The sequence below is a fragment of the Ursus arctos genome, unplaced genomic scaffold (assembly GCF_023065955.2).
Source record: "Ursus arctos isolate Adak ecotype North America unplaced genomic scaffold, UrsArc2.0 scaffold_21, whole genome shotgun sequence".
Taxonomy (NCBI): domain Eukaryota; kingdom Metazoa; phylum Chordata; class Mammalia; order Carnivora; family Ursidae; genus Ursus; species Ursus arctos.
The window spans coordinates 40,341,244-40,361,236 of NW_026622886.1; the positions used below are offsets into that span (position 1 = coordinate 40,341,244).

Sequence of the window (19,993 nt, forward strand, 5' to 3'; positions counted from 1 at the left end):
ATGCCTCCAGACACGTACGCACCCAGTTTGAAGTCCGCTTGTCTAGGGAAGTGTTGTAAAGGTGGGGACCCTGGGTTTAATGGCTAAAACATCTGTCACAGAGGCTAAAGAACTGTGGGTTTTATATCATGCCAGATTTTCGGTCCACCTTCCCTGCACAGCCTTCTATTTAAAGAATGGCCCCAAACTAGGACAGTGTCTCTGTGGCTGTCATTCCACAGAGCTCCTCTTACTTGGGTAGAAGGTTAAGTTTTTTGGACATTTGCTTGCCAGACAAATATAGAGAACTAGTATCTTAGCTCCAGTTAAAAGGGTTCATTCTCTTTAATTCTCAGGAAATCAAGGCAAATGTAGAACCAAGATCCAGCATAGTGACATCTCATCCCTTCCCTTCTTGGTCTACTGTGCATAAGAGAAGCTTTGTGAAAAGTCCCAAATTTTGACAATACCAGGGCCCATTGTTCTGTTAAGTAGCACAGGAAAGTAATTAGAAACGGAGGCAACATGTCCGCCTGGCTTGCCAGGCCTGTCACGTTGCGATTCTAGTGACTTAGGATAACTCGAACACTGTGACCCCAATTTTTAATTTTTTTCATGTCAAACTTTCAGTACTTTTTTAAAAGCAAAGTTAAAGATTTTATGTTGACAAACTATACCTGTTTTTTTTGTATCCTGCAACTTGAAGGACATTGTATCGCAACTGAATTTTCAATTCCATTTCTTCTCTTCGTTAAGTGTGAGGAAGAGTTGTCTTTGTAACTTTATGCTTCGGTAGCTGCAATTTTTATACACTGTATTTTGTAGGAATCACAAGAGAGCCAAGTTTTATTTCAAAAAGAAGAGTCCCTTATCATGACGCACAGATTTCAAAATCTCTTGAGTGGAATGGAGCGATCTCAGAGAACGATGTGGTTGTATCTCCAAAACCTGAAGCCCCAGAAATAGCAGAATCACAAGAGGCAGAACAAAAAGAAGATGTTAACCAAGAAAGAGTTCTTGCACTAGAAGCCTCCAGGGTTCCCAAAAGAACCAGATCTCACTCTACAGACTCCAGAGCTGAAGGGGCTTCAGATATTGTGGAAAATGATGTGGATGTAACAGCAAACCATCCACCAGTTAATGAAAATGAGGACCTGGAGCATTCTACCAAGCTGCATTCAGAAAATGTAGCTAACGGGGTAGGTATTTTCACTGTATTTCTTTTTGAAAGCATAGAATTCTTTGTAATTTCAGTAATACTACATTTTGTGCTTAAAAATTTTCCATTGTTGTTTTCTTATCTAATGTCTTATAGAATAGTTAAGAGACTGGTGACTTTAGTTATTGGGAATTCTATTCTTAAGAGTTGCCATTTTGTACTGGTTATACTAAGATATCTCTTCATTGGTTGGACGGCCTGCCTCTGGATTTTATTCATTCTATATCAGCACCACAGTCCTAAGGGAGAGATCAAATTGAGACAGAGAAGGAGGAGAGTAGTAGGCCATCACCTCTGGCAGGGGTGGTGAGTTGACTTCTACCCAGGCCCTTTTGAATTTCTTGCTGTGTAAACAGAATCGCAATTGACAAAATGCAAAAGGAAGGGCAGTTCTGGCTGGATCTCAAAGATCTTGGAGTTCTGCTCTCTTATATCACACCTGGCCTGTGGAAGGTCCCTGCAAGCACATAAGCATAGGCTGCAGGGATCTGTGCAGACACCTCACTGCCTCCCACGTTTCTCTCCAGTCCACTGCTTTTTCCCCATTTCATATCCACCGGAACCATGGAGAGGCATTCAGCAGTGTTGGTGAAGAATCCGTGACTTGTTGTGACAGCCGAGGGGCACAGTGCAATCAGGGAAGGTGATGTGTAAGTGGTGGGCAGGGGAAGGGCATTCCAGAAGCAACGTGTGGATAAGGCGAGGTTCTGCTCTTTCTTAGTAATAGATCTAATTATGAATAATTGGTAGGAAGGGACTGAAAGATGCTGTCTTTTTCTGGAATGCACAGAAGTTAAGAAATAAAATTCCTTGACAGTATTAAAAAAGGAATCTTAAATAGGTTGACAGTTTAAAAGGGAGATTATTTATCAGTTGAAAAAAAAAGTTTGCTGTACAACAGTGTGCATGTAGTTAACAATACTGTGTACTTAAAACTTTGTTAAGAGGGTGAATTTCATGTTATATGTGTTTGTTTTTGTTATTTTTTTTTACCATAGTACAAGAAAAAGTTCGAATAGAAACTTTTAATGACTGGATGGGATTTTTCTTTCCCTAACAGTTGGATAGAGTTCTTCGGAAGAAAGCAGGATTGACTGTTGTTCCTTCACGTGATATCTTGAGGAATTCTGAATATCAAAGGCAGTTTGTTTGGAAGACCCCTAAAGAAACTGCTCCAGTTTTTGCAGCCAATCAGGTAGTTTAATGGATATAATACATTTTAAAGTATCATCTGACCTAGTGATGCAGATTTAAGATGCAGAGCTAAGAGCTAAAGAAATTAGGTACTTAAGTAGGCCTGGAGGTAGGTTCTAGAAAAGTGAAAATGAGATTTTTGCTAAAATCATTCTGTTACTTCTGATTTTTAGTAGTAATATGATACTGTCCTAGGCTACAGATGATCATTGTTGCCAGATCCATCACATACACTAAATATGAGACAGGGTAATGAAACTTGATGCCTGGTAAGTTTCTGCATGCTGTGAGATTTCTTTATTTAATAAAAAATTATTAAATTGTTTTTAATCTAAAATATTGTGCTCGTTGACTAATATGTTGCATGTTTTTTGTCTTGCAAGAAAGGCATAACTGCTTTGAATATTTTAATAAATACAAAATACATTAACAGTAAGACAAGATACATAATCTTGTTTTTGTATCAAATGAGCAGTAATAGGAATTGTCAGTTTAACTATATTTATAAAATTCAAAAGCTACGATGATAACTAAATGTGATACTAGATTTCATTGTACCCGTACACAGTTTTTGGTACTGGACAAACATGACTAATAAATACTCTGTCGTCTTACTACCATCATCATCTAAACAGTTCCTAGGCTCTTAACTCTCATTAATGTTCTTAACCATACTTCTAGGCCCAGGGAAGGAAATACTTCATTTAGAATATCTGCAGAGGCCCATGATAGCTTAGACTTTTCTTTCTCAAGATCTTGGCTTTTTTTTTTTAATAAACAAACATACCCCTTCATATATCCTCACATTCATTTTCTCTTCTATGTCAACATTCACTTATAAACTATGTACCCCTGAGGACTGAGAGGGTAGATTCAACAAGACAATAATATTAGTCATCTTACACTAATAATACCCGTGATCCTATAAATTGTGGGGGTTTGGGGCTTGCTTTTTTATTATTCAGTTTTCTAAAAAACTGAAATTTTTTTTTTTTTATAATTTGTTATTATATTATGTTAGTCACCATACAGTACATCCCCGGTTTTCGATGTAAGGCTCGATGATTCATTAGTTGTTAAAAAACTGAAATTTTTATAACATTTTAGGAACATATAAAATAGCATAAGATGATTGTACTCTTTGTGAATCTAGTAAATAGGAACAGTACTTCCTTTGCTGGCTTACAAGTATTCTTGAATAGTAAGTGTACCTACAAAATTACTTACTATCTGAAAATTGTAATTGTTCACTTTTGTAGAGCATTTCATCTTTAAGCTAAAGCTGATTCAAATCAAAGCCCCACTGACAGCTTTTACATATTTCAGTGGAAACATTGTGTAGAAATGCTCCTTTTATAGGCTGCAAAGTATAGTATAAAATAAATCGCTGGCGATACCTTTACTCGAAGTTTTATTACTGTCATCAGTGAAGGTTTCAAATAATTTTGGGGGGAAGCAAATGCTCTTTGTTAATTCAAAGCATATCAATTTCAGGGTCTGTGGATTGAAGAGCCATGTGACGGAAACTTTCAATGCTTCTTGATAGGGAACCTCTAAAGCTATTCAGTTCTATTTTACCAAGCACCTGTTTTCTGAAAAGATGTCTTGTATTAATATGTAAAGGAGTCTGAACAATTTTTGGCGAAAAAGTCCTTGAGGTTATACTCAGGAAAAAGATACTCTGTTTGGATTTGATCTGTATGAAGATGCACTACTCAGCATTGTAAAGCAGTAATATAGGTTATTTGTGCTCCATATCTTTTCCTTTTGCTTTCATTGTAGTCAGTGGTAATATACCATAATATAGAAGCCATCTTATAAAATATTAAAGATAAAAAGAAACATTTAAAAATAAAAACACAGAGATGCCTGAGTGGCTTAGTTGGTTGGGCATCTGCCTTCAGCTCAGGTCGTGATCCCAGAGTCCTGGGTTCGAGTCCCGCATCGGGCTTTTTGCTCAGTGGGGAGCCCGTTTCTCCCTCTGCCTGCTGCTCTCCCTGCTTGTGCTCGCTTGCTCACGCTCTCTCTCTAACAAGTAAATAAATAAAATCTTAAAAAATAAAAATAAATAAAAATAAAAACCTAATTACCTGATTTTTTCCCCTTGCATTAAACTAAAGATAAGCGAGCAAAGGAGAAAAACAGAACAAATGAACACATCAGACATTCAGAATGTTAAGAATCTTCTGTTTTTGGAGGAAGAAAAAAAATTCATTTCAAGGAAGGAAAAAAAAATCTGTAGAGCTGACAACAGAATTGCCTTATAAAGTGAATGTCTATGTTCATATCATTAAAATATGCCTATTTTACTTATCCCATTACCATACTGATGGGAGGGAAAGGTGAGAAACTTTGGGGAGAAAAGATATGGTTTATTTATTTATTTTTTTGGCTTAAACATTTTTTTTTATTATTATAGTAACTATTATTCAAAATATAGTAATGAGTGTAGAAAGTTGATCTTTGGATTTTTTCCCAGCTTTATTGAGGTATAATTGACAAATAAAAATGATATATTTACAGTATACATGTAATGTTTTGATATGCATATACATTGTAAAATACCACAATCAAGCTAATTAACACATTTATCACATAGTTACCTTTTTGGGGGTGTGTATGTGTCTTAAGATCTACTCTCTTAGCAGATTTCAAGTATATAATACATAGTATTAACTATAGTCACTGTGTTGTACCTTGGATCTCCAGAGCTTACTTGTTCTGCAAACTGGAGCTTCGTACACTTTGACAGCATCTCCCCATTTATCCCACCCCCTAGTCCCTGGTAACCACTACTGTACTCTCTGCATCTGAGTTCCGCTTATTTAGATTCCACATATAAGTGAGATCTGCTGTATTTGTCTTTCTGTGCCTGGCTTAGTTTGCTTAGTGTATGTTGTCCAGCTTCATCCATTTTGTTGCAAATGACAGGATTTCCTTCTTTCTTAAGGCTGAATGATGCTCCTCTGATTATGTGTGTGTATCATTTTCTTTGTCCATTCATCTGTTGGTGGACACTTAGGTTGATTCCACATCTTGACTCTTGTGAATGATGCTGCAATGAAGGTGGGAATGTAGATATCTCTTTGAGATACTGATTTTGTTTCCTTCGGAAATGTACCCAGAAGTGGAATTGTTGGATTATATGGTAGTTCTCTTTTTAATTTTTTGAGGGACTGCTGTATTGTTTTTCATAATGACTATACTAATTTACATTCCTACCAACAGTGTACAAGGATTCCCTTTTGTCCACATCCTTGCCAATACTTGTTATCTTTTGTATTTTTGGTAATAGCTATTCGAACAGGTAAGAGGTGATATCTCATTGTGGTTTTAATTTACATTTCCCTGATGATTAGTGATGTTGGGCACCTTTTTATATACCTGTTGGCCATCTAGATGTCTTCTTTGGAAAAATGTCTTTTCAATTTCTCTGCCTATTTTTTAATCAGATTGTTTGCTTTTCTACTGAGTTGTAGGAATTCTTTATTATTTTGGATATTAATCCCTTACCAGATATATGATTTGCAAATATTTTCTCCCATTCCATAGGTTGTCTTTTCACTTTGCTGGTGCTTTCTTTTGCTGTACAAAAGCTTTTTAGTTTGAGGTAGTCCCATTTGTTTATTTTTGCTTTTGCTGCCTCTGCTTTTGGTGTCAAATCCAAAAAGTCATTGCCAACCCCAATGTCAGGGAGCTTACTGCCTATGTTTTCTTCTAGGGGTTTTATAGTTTCAGTCCTTATGTTCATGTCTTTGATCCATTTTCGGTTGACAGTGTCCAGTTTCATTCTTTTGCATGTGTGTGTCCAATTTTACCAACACCATTTATTGAAGTGATTATACTTTCCCAACTGTATATTTTTGGCTCCTTTGTTGTAAATTAATTGACTGTACATTCATTATTTTTGGGCTTTACATTTTATTCCATTGATACATGGTGTCTGTTTTTATGTCCCTTTGCCCATTTTTGAAATTTATTTTTTAAATTATTTTTTTAAGATTTTATTCATTTCAGGGGCGCCTGGGTGGCACAGCGGTTAAGCGTCTGCCTTCAGCTCAGGGCGTGATCCCGGCGTTATGGGATCGAGCCCCACATCAGGCTCCTCCGCTATGAGCCTGCTTCTTCCTCTCCCACTCCCCCTGCTTGTGTTCCCTCTCTCGCTGGCTGTCTCTATCTCTGTCAAATAAATAAATAAAATCTTTAAAAAAAAAAAGATTTTATTCATTTCAGAGAGAGACAGCAAGCTGGGGGGAAGGACAGAGGGAGAAGGAGAGAGAGAATCCTTGAGCAGACTCCCCTTTGGGTGTGGAGCCCCATGTGCTCAATTTCAGGACCCTGAGATCATGACCTGAGCTGAAACCGAGAGTCAGACACTTAACCGAGAGTCACCCAGGTGCCTGTCCCTTGCCCATTTTAAAAATCAGGGTTTTCTTGCTATCAAATTGCTTGAGTTCCTTATATATTTTGAATACTAACCTATCAGATCTAGTATTTGCAGATATTTTCTCCCATCCTGTAGGTTGCCTCTTGGTTGATTGTTCCCTTTGCTGTATGGAAGCTTTTAGTTTGATGCAGTCCATTTTGTCTATTTTTGCTTTTGTCGTCCTTTGGATGTTAATTAGATATATGAAATGAAATTATAAACAATCATATAATTTCACTTTTTTGTATCCTATAATTCAACTTTATATGTGACATTCTTAAAGCATTCGAAAAACTAAGTTTTGTGTATTTAACCAACAGAGAAACTAAACTAAAGTAATTTTTGTTTTAAGGTTTTCCACAATAAAAGCAAATTTGTTCCACAATTCAAAGGTAATTCAATCATCCACGAAACTGAATACAGAAGAAATTTCAAGGGTTTATCTCCAGTGAAAGAACCAAAATTAAGAAATGATTTGAAAGAGAATGGAAATTTTGAAGCAGTATCTCCTGAAAAGGTATTCATCAACATCTAATTTTAAACAAAATAAAAAACTTATGATTTTAGACTCTACACATTTTCTTTTACCAAACACTACCTGAGATTTTTGGTTTTAGCTGGTTTATTAATTCATTTGTTTGTTCATTATTTGCTAGATATTCATTAAGCACCTAGTGGGATCCAGGCACTGGGTAGGTACTGAGAATACAATTATAGCCACACTATGCCCCACACAGCTCTTGAGCTAGTAGTAGGGAGACACAGACGTAACCAAATAGATATAATACTGTGGCAAGTGCTTGGCAATACGGCAGGTAAGTCTGTGATGTCTAATAGCAAATGATTGGCCTTACAGTAATGTGAGCTATAGAGGTAACAGTAGTGATAGAAATATATACTTTAAATTAAACAATGGAAATCAGACACAAACATGCATACATACATGTATTTTTTAATTTTAATTTAATTTTAATTAAATTAATTAATTAATTTATTTATTAATTTATTTTTAAGTAGGCTCCATGCCCAACGTGGAGCCCAACTCAGGGCCTGAACTCAGGACCCTGAGATCAAGACCTGAGCCGAGATCGAGTTTGATGCTTAACTGACTGAGCCACCCTGGTGCCCCTTTTTTGTGTTATGTTATGTATTTATTTATTTAAAGTATATATACATGCATTTTAAACCAAAGCTTCAGCATGCCAAATTATAGCTAGTCTAAGTTATATGATATACCACAGCACATACAAATACCTACCTCTGAAACTACAGCTTATTTAAGTTCTAGTGTCAGGTTAAAATTATTGTAAATTCTAGGTAAATGGAGTAAAAGTCCTATTTTCAAATCTTCTGGAGTGTTATAACTAATGCTTTATGGGTTCTAAAAATAGAAATTATATGACTAAAAGTAAATTGGCATCTATATATTTATTTCTGTACAAACACATATATACATATTTTTGGATCTTGATATTAGGCAGAAAAAAGGGTTGTTATTCAGTAAAGCAATGTGGTTGGTAACTTACTCAGTGGGACTTTATATGTAATTATTGTAACACCAGGGACCCCTGGCTGGCTCAGTCGGTTAAGCATCTGACTCTTGATCTCAGCTCAGGTCTTGATCTCAGGGTCATGAGTTCAAGCCCGCATTGGGCTCCACACTGGGCATGGAACCTACTTAATTACTGTAACACAATTGAATATAAATTTAGAATATCAAAGGCAAATGTAAAATCACTGTTCAATAGGTAGTAACATCAAATTTATTTATTTAGATGTTTATTTGTTAATTAAAAGGTTTTTTTTCCTAGCTAAGGATGTAAAATTTCTTTGTTATAAAGTGAACCAAATCCTGAGCTATACTTCAAAAAATCAACCAGGTATACAGGTTTCAAAGCTTGCTTGTTGATCGCTTGTGACTTCTCGGTTATCTTTAGTAGTTAAAACTTACTTCCACAAACAGAATTGTAATATGATATCCAATTATATTTTGTAACATTTATGTTTTCACATTCACCTATAACATATTTTAAACATAAAATGTTTAAATAATTTCCATTTTAGTGTAATAAAACAGATGATCCTTTAAAATTAGAAGCAGAGATGGAATCAAAAGAGTCAAACCAGCCTAAAAAGAAGCTTACTCCTTGGAGACATCAAAGGCTTGGGTATGTATTTTAGAAGGAAAATATCATGGTATTTAGATGATCAACATGGTGAAATATTTACTCTCATTTCGTTTCTGTTAGGAAGGTGAATTCTGAATATAGGGCAAAATTTCTGAGCCCAGCCCAGTATTTATATAAAGCCGGGGCTTGGACCCGTGTGAAGGAAAACATACCAGATCAGGTGAGTATACATAAGCTCAGCAAGCCCACATTTTCTCTGAGCCTGTATCCCAGTTCAATTTCACAATGAGTTTCATTTAGTAATAGAGACTACGGTTTAAAGGTGTGTGATACAATAGTAGCACTGAAAGTATCAGGAACTTAAAGTTATATGTTAGAATATAATTGATCAGTGTGTTTACTTTTTTAAATATCAAATAGCTCCTTTTTCAACTAGAGATTGTTATTAAAGTCTTTTAAGTTAAAAAGGCTTTTTACAATCCAATATTTCATTGTGTTAATACAACTCAGTTTATAGAATTATAGCATTGTAGTTTTCTTAATAATATCCAGACCTCCAGTCTCTGAACTGAAGATCGGTTTTCAAGATTAGTTTGTCTGACAGAGGCATCCACTGGCAATGTGGACCATGACAGTCTGTAAGCATAGGGGAGGAGTGGCCTGTGCTGATCGAGGTTTGAGCTCTAGTGTTGGGATACCCTGACATATGGGAGAAATTCTGAGGATCCTAAAGAAAAGTTTGAAGGAAAGGGTAAACCTAGAATTGGGAAGCTTCTTACGGTCAAGAACAGTGGAGTTTCTGGTTGTTGTGCAATTACCATCTTTTAAACCACATCTTGATGATTTCCTGCCTTTTCTGTGTGCATAAGCAAAAGCAAAACAATTTAGACTTAGTAAATATCCCCTCTCCCATCACTGCGAAGAGAGAGATCATTTGGATGGGGGATGAATCTTTTATTTAGCTCTGTACTTGACGCCATGGCTAACAGTAACGTGTCGTGAGCCTCTGGAGGAAGGCATTGGCACTTTGAGCAGCTGGCTCTTGGCACTGGCAGCTCCCAGACCAATGTCCTGGTGAGAGTCCCGTATTCCACGTGTTGTTTCAGGAGGCTCCTTGATTCCTTTCACTGTGGCTGCTCCTGGTGCTCTCTACTGCCCTACTTGGGCATGGCTCAGCAACAATTCAGGCCGAGTAAAAGGCAAATCTTAAAGCTGTCCCAAATATTGTTGGAGGCGAAATTCACATATTCACCCTGGTGAAGTAAAGTTAAAAAATAAGAGCATCGGGAGCAAGCCTGATGAAGCAAAGGAATTGTGTCCATGAAACTCCTGAGCAGTTTGTGGCCATGCCAGACCTTGGTGAGGAGCTATGAGGATTCTCAAGGGGAAATGAGGAAAAGCTGGGGGCAGAGGCAGGGTACAGAGCGTGGCCAGAGAGGGCTAGTGTGGCCAATTAATAGGTGTTAGCCACTGGCCTGTTACTTTTAGGGGCGTCACTGGGTTGGACTCATGAGAGGCTCCTTGTTTTGGAAAGATTATCTCTTAGTCTCTGAGACTTATTTAAATTAAGGTGAGGTGGTATTTAGGCGTCAGATCTAAAAATTTAGTGGACTAGAGGATTGTTTTGTCTGGAATCATGATAGGGTGATGGTCCTTATCCTGGTCTGATGGAAGAAAACATTTCTGTTGATGTTAATTTAAGACCTGTCTTTTCAAGTTTTCCTATTATAACATCTTGGTAACATGACTTTTTTAGGCTTTAAAAAAAATTCATTGCTAATGCTGGTTGTTAATGTTTAAATTAGTGCTATTGTTTGCCTTAACCTCTGTGGGCAAAATAATTCAAAAAGTGAATTGGAACTAGAAAAGAATAAGAAGTTTTAGCTAAATTTTATCGCTGATGGTGATAGCAGTTTCAGTTGACCAGGTCATAGATATTTAATATGGGCCATATTTTAGTTAAATCTTAGGTTTTATTTTTAACTTGAAGACATTTACTTATTGGCTGCTTATGAGGTATCTAAATATAAGGTACTCCCTCATTTTCCCTCTCCTAACGTTTCATGAAGGAATGTTATTCACACTCTTCAAATGCACTTGGACATCAGTGACTTTATCATTAGAATATTAGCTTTTTTAGTCCTGTTATAGTTTTCTGGTCCATATGTCATATTTATTTCCTCCTATGTTGTTTGAAATATTACACTTTTTGAATCTATTTATAGTCTAGTGCCTGGGTATTTTATCTAAGACCCAGCTCCTATTCATATAACATTAGAGTGGTTTGTTTTATTTGTCCAGTGGCTGCATATGTCTTATCTCCATTATAGAACCACTGGCACTATTGCTTTTTATAAAAGCTCACTTAAAGGGTTTTTAATAATAACCAGCAGTTGCAATTGTTCAGTCTCATCCTTAGAATAACTACTGAACCTGTGTTAAATTTCTTTTTTCTTGTTTATTAGGTAATCTTCTAATCAACCAAACTACATTAGTTGAGATACTTTTTCCTAAAGTGTCTTCCACAAATAGGACTTTATTTCAAGATAAAGTTCCACATTTGAGAGACATGCTATAATTTGACAGACATTGTAAGGATGGCTAGGTGTAAAATGATTCATTTTGAGGGGGATGACCTTTGGGGAAAAATTTTTATTTTTTAATCTTTCAGTTTTTTTATTTGAATTTTCTGTATATAAATTTTAAACAATTTAGTTGAATTCTTATTTTGGGAAAAGAAATTTAGAAATGAAAACATTCTACTTTTAGCATTTATATCCTATAATCTGATGGTGTTACTTGGAAAGGAATGTGCGTGTTGTTTTAATTGAGTTTAATTGAGTTCCTACCCTTTTTAGTGGCTCTGCTTGTGGGCTGTAGGGATTGTTCTTGATATTGAGCTCATACCATTAGGTTTTTTTCTTTTTTAGTAGAAAAACTTGCTTTAGGAAATATCAACTTTCTATTTTTTCATCCTAATTTAGGATCATAGAAATCTAAAATTAGGTATTTGTAAACCACTATAACATTAGCACTCAGATTATTAATAAAGATTGCTGTTAAATTTCAAACATTGAGTTTTGAAGGTAAATAACAAATAGAACTGAATAAAGTTTTACAGCATTTCCATAGTATCTCCTTTTTAAAAAATATTGTTGACGAGTAAAACCAGATCACTGTGCACATGGAGGGGATATTTACCCATTCGCTCATTCATCAGACAATAGGTGCTCCCACCTGGATGGAATATACAGCCTTCTCTGCTGCTCCTTCCCACCCCCCACCTTACATACAGTACAGGGCTGATGGACCCCCTTTGAACCACTCCTTCAATTTATATCTCCTTTGTTTATTACGGCATAGACCATCCAGTATTATGATGATAATTTATCATAGAGGAGGAGGTCTGCCTCCTCTATCGGACTGTGAGCACATTGAGTGCTGTGGGGACCTTCTTGCTTATCTCTGGCTCTCAGCCATCCAGCTCAGGCCTAGCACTTAGTCCACACTCCGCACACTCAGGATGTGCTGTATTTTCCCTCACATTGTGGAGCTTATAGGTTAATGGGAGAGAATAACAAGAGCAATTAATTCCAGTAGAATGAAATAAGTACTAATGGGGATATGCATGAAGGGCGTTGAGAACTGGAGGAAGCTGTACTAAAGCTTGAAGGTTTTACCGTGTAGGTGAGGGAGCAGCTGTGAAACATTTGAAACATGAGGGAACTTAATAGAAATAAAATCTGGTTTATATCAAGGCCCTTTATAACAAGGCCTTTGTGCATTCACAACACCTTGGTGAGGGGGCGCCTGGCTGGCTCTGCTGGTAGAGCATGCGACTCTTGATCTTGGAGACCTGAGTTCAAGCCCCACATTGTGTGTGGAGCCTACTTAAAACAAAACCAGCAAAACACCCTGGTTAGTAGTTCAGTAGATTCAAATTGTATGTCTCAGTTCCATCTGTTAAATTCAAAAACCACTCTTAGGGATTAAGGTTTAGAAATTAACAGAAATGTTAGATGAACATGGCTCAATTTTTCTTGGCAGTGAAGAAAATATCCTGAATTATCCTTCAGGAGTGTTTCAGGTTTGGTTCATTAGAACAGTAGGATCCTGCTGGGATTATATAGTTTCTTATGCCACCATCACAGGTGCTGTCCTTTGCTTTGGCTAATTCCCTACAGATGTAACACTTTCATCCCTTTGCGTTCAGGAGTGTCTCCTTAAGGACCTGAGGATGTGTTTCTCTAGTTGCTTGCAATGCCAAGTTCATTATTTGCTTTTTTGCCTGTAAGTGAAAGAAAATCTTAGCAGACAGTATCAGCATATCCTTTTAATGTTATTATTCCATCTATATGATAGGAAAAATTGAGCTTTTGAAGAATAAATAAAGATGATTTTAAACAGAATTTTAAGCTACAACTTAATTTTTTTACGTGGTGGAATTGAATTTAGGGAAGCCAGCAGGTGGCAGTATGACGCATAAGATGAAAGGGTTTCAAAGCGTATAAAAGGCGTCTCTCCATATGAAAAGATGTTATTTGCATATTAGGGAATTCAAATTACCTTAGAGTTCATCAGAACGTTTTTTTTTTTTTTTGTATTGTCACTTTGCTGAATATATTACAATTATTATTTTGTGGGCTATTCTTTTATTTAATACATTTCTTAAAAGTTGAGGTTTTGCTGATGCCAAGGGAACGTTGAGGAATTTGGAGAAGGAAGCCTCATGATTCTCTCACTGGGGGCTTCTCTGGTAGTAGCAGCGATTCTGGAAGCCAGGAAATAAAGCCAGGATAGGGGTTTCTGGCATGTCCTACTCTCATTACTCTTCCAGAGGTGGGGAGGTAGGAATAATAATAGGTTACCTGTTGTTGATAGCACTCCAGCCATGCAAGAATGTGGCTGGTGTTCAAGGTAATATTAAGATCTCTTGCTCAGAGAATGAAATTACTAAGAATAATTTACAAATATTGATTGACAACTTTGTTATATATTTAGAAGGAAGAATAATCAGGTATTTCATTGATACCCATTAATATTCAACTATGGCATTAACCTGTCATTAAGCATGTTTCTGTATTCCTCTCCTAGGCTTCTCTAAATGCCATGTGGTATGCGGAGGTTGGTTGCTTTTGAGTTTTTAAAAACTGTAATAATGCATAGAGTACCTGTATAATTTCAGTCGAAATACGAAGTAGGTGTCAATATTTTTCTTAGCTGCTGCAAATTCTCCTTCCTGCCTGCTGGCCTGAAATAAAATAACTGTATTGTGCTTTAGCTTGATTGTTTTAATTTCTGCTTAAAAATGCACATAGTCTGATGAGTGTCTGTGGCTCTTTTTGCCTTCTTTTCTCCTTGTTCTCTGGCTGTATTTGTGTATCATCTTTGATAAGCTACGTGGTGATATTTGCAAAGGAGTACTTAAAGTAACACACAATGTCTCAACTCTCCTGCGTAGGTTAAAGAACTCCGAGAGAAGGCTGAGTTTTATAGGAAACGAGTTCAAGGAACACATTTTTCTCGGGACCATCTGAATCAGATTCTGTCTGACAACAACTGCTGTTGGGATGTCTCCTCCACCACGAGCTCAGAAGGAACCATTAGTAGTAACATCAGAGCTCTAGATCTTGCCGGGTGAGCTATGTTCTTTGTGGATGGCACGGATGTATGTTGTAGCTTAGGTAGATCATGGAATCATATAGGAAATTGACATGACCACTCAAAATTTGTCTTCCGATCAAATGGAGATATGCCAGCCACTTATTACATTTCATTATTTTTAGTGTATTCTCTGTGAAAGTAAGGCTGTGTGTAAATAATACGTAGTGTAAATCTAGAAGACTGGACTTTATTCTATATATATGTAATTTTTATGATATCTCTTAAGGGTAAACTAGGAATGATTATACAATAGATGGAAAGAACATTAAAAAGTAACAAGAAGAAAAGGTAGCAACAACATGGCAACTTAGAGAATATAAGCTAGTGTATATCCTGTTACCACTCATTAATGGATTTCCGTGGTTAATATGACACTTAAGTCCTGATTCTGTGGGACAGTTCTCTGCTCTTTAGGTTTTAAATTGAACATTATATAGCTTTATAAGAGAAACAGCACATTGATTTGTAGCAAATAAAATAGTCTTTAATTGTTGTGATATGTCAATAAAGTCATATAAGCCAAATTGAACTTTAAGTTCTAATTATGACATCTGATTTTGAAAATTCATCACAAAATCCATTCTTTAGGAATAACTGGAAAAGTTTAATCTATCTAAAGTGTACAATTTGAATCAGTTTGCTTGATCCACAAGTACACTTGAGTTTGTGCATAAACCCTAATTGAGTAAGTGAACAACTTAGACCCTGTGGAGTCCTCATTTATGTGTGTAAATGCCAGTCTAGGAGACATTCATGAGTGTTGTCAACAGTGGTACAGGCATGCATGTGTGAAGGTAGGAGTAAGAGGTGATACATGTATTTTATTTTAGAGTATTTTAATAGAAAATCCTAATTGTAACTTTAGTGTATTATACTGTCAAATGAACTCTTAATTAGAATTCTTTCTTCAGTATCTGGGCAAAGTAATATCTGTGGGAAACAGTTGTGAACACTGGAAGGGAATGACAGACTCATTAAATTGAGTATAAACTAGAAACCTCAAACTCAAGTTTGAAACTATTTCTGTCATGCAGAGATCCTACAAGCCATAAGACTTTGCAGAAATGTCCTCCTACAACACTGGAAGAAAAAAGGCCTGTCTTGGAAGAGCAGCCCCAGAAAAATACCACAGAGAAATTGGGTGTGTCAGATGCTCCCACCACACCTGTTAGAAGGCGCCTGGCATGGGACGCAGAGAACCCGGATGAAGGCTTGCAGAAACAGCCGAGAGAGGAGGAGGAGGGCGAGGAAGAGGAGGAGAAAGCAGAAAAGGACAAGCAGGTTCATACGGGAGAGCTGGAGAAGTTGGAATTACATGAAAAATCTAAGGCAGACAAGATAAAAGAAGGGTAAGAGTTTTAAATTGATCAGTATACGGAAGCATTATGCACACGGATAATATTTTTTGTTTTGTCTCTAAGTACAGTGGCTTACACTCTTGGTTTTATGACTAACAAAGAACAGATGTTCCTTTAATGTCACAAAGCAGGCATTTTTATATGATTTGTAATTTGATTGACTCAGGTATTTGAGTCACCAATAATTGGTAGTTGAGCACTTGAACACTGGGGGGAGGAAGTCGTTAGGGTTATTTTCATGTATGTCCTGCTAATTATGATTTACCAGATTTGTAAATGTGTCTGGAAGAATGGCTTTCTTTGTGATTTGAGGAAAATAGCTGATATTCTTTAATATCAAATGTTTTACCAAAAAAGAAGGATAATGTATTGTAATATTAAAATAAGTGATTTCTGCAAATAGCTAATTCTTGTTGGTTTATATCTTAATTGCTTTGGGCAGTGGTTCTCTACCACTGATAATGATGCCTTTTGTTCCTAATCCAAATCCCTTATCATTCTGTCATGAGTTTTGTGCCTAATAGGAAACTTAGGCCCTGATTTGATGGAAGAATTCTCTGCTCTATTGTTGGTGACTTGCAGTGATCTTCCCTCTTTTCCCATATTCAGTCACTCTTAACCTCTTAACTGCATGGGGATTTGTTTTTTCAGAAACAAAATGGCCTTATCTAATAAACTGTGTATTTTCTTATTGCACAGTAATGACAAAATATTTTTAATCCTATTTTCTGGAGGAAATGCTTCATAGTAGATTGTTTGGACTTGTAGGTCGGATTCTTCATCCGTATCTTCTGGAAAAGGAGGCCGGCTTCCTACTCCAAAGCTGAGAGAACTTGGTGGAATCCAAAGGACTCATCACGATCTCACCACTCCAGCTGTTGGTAATGGGCAGACGCTGTGGTTCTTATTTTACCTGCTTTTTCTGTATGAGAATTTAGTTTGAGACTTGTTGTCTTCTGCATTTTTCCAGGCGGTGCTGTTTTAGTGTCTCCATCTAAAGTGAGGCTTCTAGTCCCAGAGCAGAGGAAAAGAGTGTCTTCTCAGGATGGCTTAGAAACTGCAAAGAATGATTTTAGGAAGGTAAATATTTATATTTTTTGGGGAAAAACATCTCTTTAGGAAGTGATTATTTTAGTCACATGTAACATGAATAATAGGTTCAGATTTTAGAAAGTTCTGTGTGTCGTGTGGAGATGATGCTATTAACCTGCTTTCAGTAAAGGCAAGGCATTGAATTGTTTTTTTTGACAGTAACATTCTATTTCTGCTGATACACTTTTTTTTTTTTAAGATTTTATTTATTTATTTGAGAGAGAGACAGGGAGAGCACAGTGAAAGAAGCAGGCAAAAATTCTGGCCCCGATTGAACTTCTATTCTAGTAGAGAAGGGAGACAATAAACAGATAACTAGGTGCAATACACAGTATTTTAGACAGTGATGAGGACTAAGGAGAAATATAAAGCAGGGGAGGTAAATAGGAAGTAACCAGGGAAGTTCTCACTGAGAGGGTGGCATTTGAGCAGAATCTGAAGTGGGTGAGAGATTGATGCATATGCATACGTAGGAAGGCATTCCGGGGGAAAAAGAACAGCAAGTGCAAAGTCCCTGAGGTAATCAGGTACCCGATTCCTTGGGGACCAGCCAGAGAGCAAGAGGGGGAGAGTGTGGGCAATGAGTTTGGAAGCGTAGTGGGGAACTAAACTGTATAGAGCCTTATAGGTCATAGCAAAGACTTTGAATTTTATTCTGAATGAAATGGGAAGCCTTTGGAGGGGCAGAGGAGTGATACAAATTGACTTAGGTTTTCCCATGGTTATTCTGGCTGCTGTATTGGGAACAGACAGCAGGGATGTGAGAGCAGGGGCATGAAACTAGGGAGGAGTCAATTACACTATCCAGGCAAGAGGTGATGGTCGTTTGGTTCATACTGGTAGGAGTGGAGGTTGTGCGATGAAGTCCGATTCTGGATATGCATTGAAGGTGTAGCTGACCAGATTTGCTGATGGCTAAGATATGGCATGGGAGAAAGACAAGAATCAAGGACAACTCAAGATTTTTGGCCTGTGCAGTAAGGATGGAGTTGCCACTTAACTGAGATGGGGAAGACCGTGTCAGGAAAAGGTTTGTCAGGGAAAGCGAAGAGTTCTATTTTGGACATATTACGTTTGAGAAGCTTATCAGATGTGCAAGTAGACATGTCGAACAGGCAGTTGCCTTTCCGAGTTTGGAGTGTGGGAGGAGAGGCTGGGCTGTAGATACAGATTTGAGTGTTTATTGTCTAGGTGACACAGGTATGTGAGGTCTTGAGACTGGGGAAGATCATCAGGAGAGTGGGTACAGATAGAGAAGGGTATGTGTAGATAGGTGTCAGCCCCAGTTTTCTGATACTGGGAAGTTGAGGTGTAACCAGCAAAGAGGCTGATGAGAAATAGCCAGAGAGGTGGTGGGAAATAGGAGACCGTAGTATCTTGCAGGTGTCAAGGAGGAGGGAGTGTCAGGGGTGCCTGGGTGGCTCAGTTGGTTGGACGTCTGCCTTTGGCTCACGTCATGATCCCGGGGTCCTGGGATCTAGCCCCACGTCGGGCTCCTGCTCCGTGGGGAGCCTGCTTCTCCCTCTCCTCCCTGCTCATGCTCACTCTCGCTATCTCTGTCTCTCTCTCTCAAATAAATAAATAAAATCTTTTTTAAGGAAAGGAGGGAGTGTCAGTGCTACTGATGGATCAGTAAGGTATGAGAACTGATGATGGTGACTTTGACAAAGGGCAGTTTTGGTGGTGGGGAGGGACAAAGCCTAAATGCAAGTGAGTTCAAGAGAAATGAGAGGAGAGGAATCAGAGGCAGTCATCACAGACAATTGTTTTAAGAGTCTTTCCCATGGGGGTGCCTGGGTGGCACAGCGGTTAAGCGTCTGCCTTCAGCTCAGGGCGTGATCCCGGCATTCTGGGATCGAGCCCCACATCAGGCTCCTCCGCTAGGAGCCTGCTTCTTCTTCTCCCACTCCCCCTGCTTGTGTTCCCTCTCTCTCTGGCTGTCTCTATCTCTGTCAAATAAATAAATAAAAAATCTTTAAAAAAAAAAAAATCTTTCCCATGAAGGGGAGCAGAGTAACAGGTGGTAGTTGGGAGTGAGGTCAAGATGAAGGAAATAACAGCACATTTATATGTTGACAAGAACAGTTTCTTTGTTTGTTTTAAAGATTATTTATTTATTTGAGAGTGACAAAGAGTGTGAGCATGGGGGAGGGGCAGAGGGAGAGGGAGAAGCAGATTCCCCGCTGATCAGGGAGCCCAACACGGGGCTTGATCCCAGGACCCTGAGATCATGACCTCAGCCAAAGGCAAACGCTTAACTGAGTGAGCCACCCAGGCGCCCCAACAAGAACACTTTTAAAGAGAGAAAGAGCTGATGCAGCCCCAGCCAGCCCCTTTGCACCTGTGCACTGAGTGCCGCACACCCCTCGAGATGTTGCATAGGATCTGGGGGAAGAGCGAATGGAAGGGTTGATTTTAGGCACTCTGACAGTTCCTTCTTTGTTACAGAGGAGGCAGAATATGTGAGCATTGCTGATTAAATAGGGAGATGTGGTGGGGAGCCTTGGGAAAATCTCTTTGGATTGTTTCTTGGTGGCACATGAAGAAAGATCCTTGATGAGAATGAGACTGGGGAAGAAAAGGTTGGAGGTTTGAGTAAAGAAAAGGAGGCATGAAATGGTCTTTTCAGAGAGTGGGAGAGGAAGAGGGAGAGGGAGTGGGCCAGGGAACTGTGAGATAATGCAGGGCGACATAAAGGGCTCATTTTTGGCTGGTGGTCACAAATTTGAGGTAAGACCAGTCATGATGAGTTGTGTGTTTTTCTCCAGCCATGTTTGGCTGCAGAGGTGCAGGATAAGTAGAGAGTTGGATTTAACTGGGGTTCATGTTTTGTCAAGGAGTAAGAGGAAATGAGAAAGGGGGTCAGGGAGTTAAGGTATATGCCGGGAATTGACTGTGATGATTGGCCATGGAGGTCGAGTTAGTTAGGGCA

At 38.0% G+C, this 19,993-nt stretch overlaps 1 protein-coding gene across 3 annotated transcripts in view; it reads left to right on the forward strand.

Moving 5' to 3' along the window:
• The window catches only part of MDM1 (Mdm1 nuclear protein), a 30,946-nt gene that overhangs the window by 3,728 nt on the left and 7,225 nt on the right, over positions 1-19,993 (forward strand). Inside the window, exons 3-12 of one of the 3 annotated variants that reach the window (XM_026500083.4) lie at positions 805-1,178; positions 2,259-2,393; positions 7,171-7,335; positions 8,883-8,986; positions 9,068-9,167; positions 14,042-14,071; positions 14,409-14,584; positions 15,646-15,960; positions 16,738-16,850; positions 16,940-17,049. In XM_026500083.4, coding sequence (XP_026355868.1) covers positions 805-1,178; positions 2,259-2,393; positions 7,171-7,335; positions 8,883-8,986; positions 9,068-9,167; positions 14,042-14,071; positions 14,409-14,584; positions 15,646-15,960; positions 16,738-16,850; positions 16,940-17,049 — 1,622 coding nt within the window. Of the gene's footprint in view, positions 1-804; positions 1,179-2,258; positions 2,394-2,607; positions 2,662-7,170; positions 7,336-8,882; positions 8,987-9,067; positions 9,168-14,041; positions 14,072-14,408; positions 14,585-15,645; positions 15,961-16,737; positions 16,851-16,939; positions 17,050-19,993 lie in introns of those variants that run through there. The other 2 variants (XM_026500084.3, XM_044384628.3) reach the window with 2 other exon arrangements.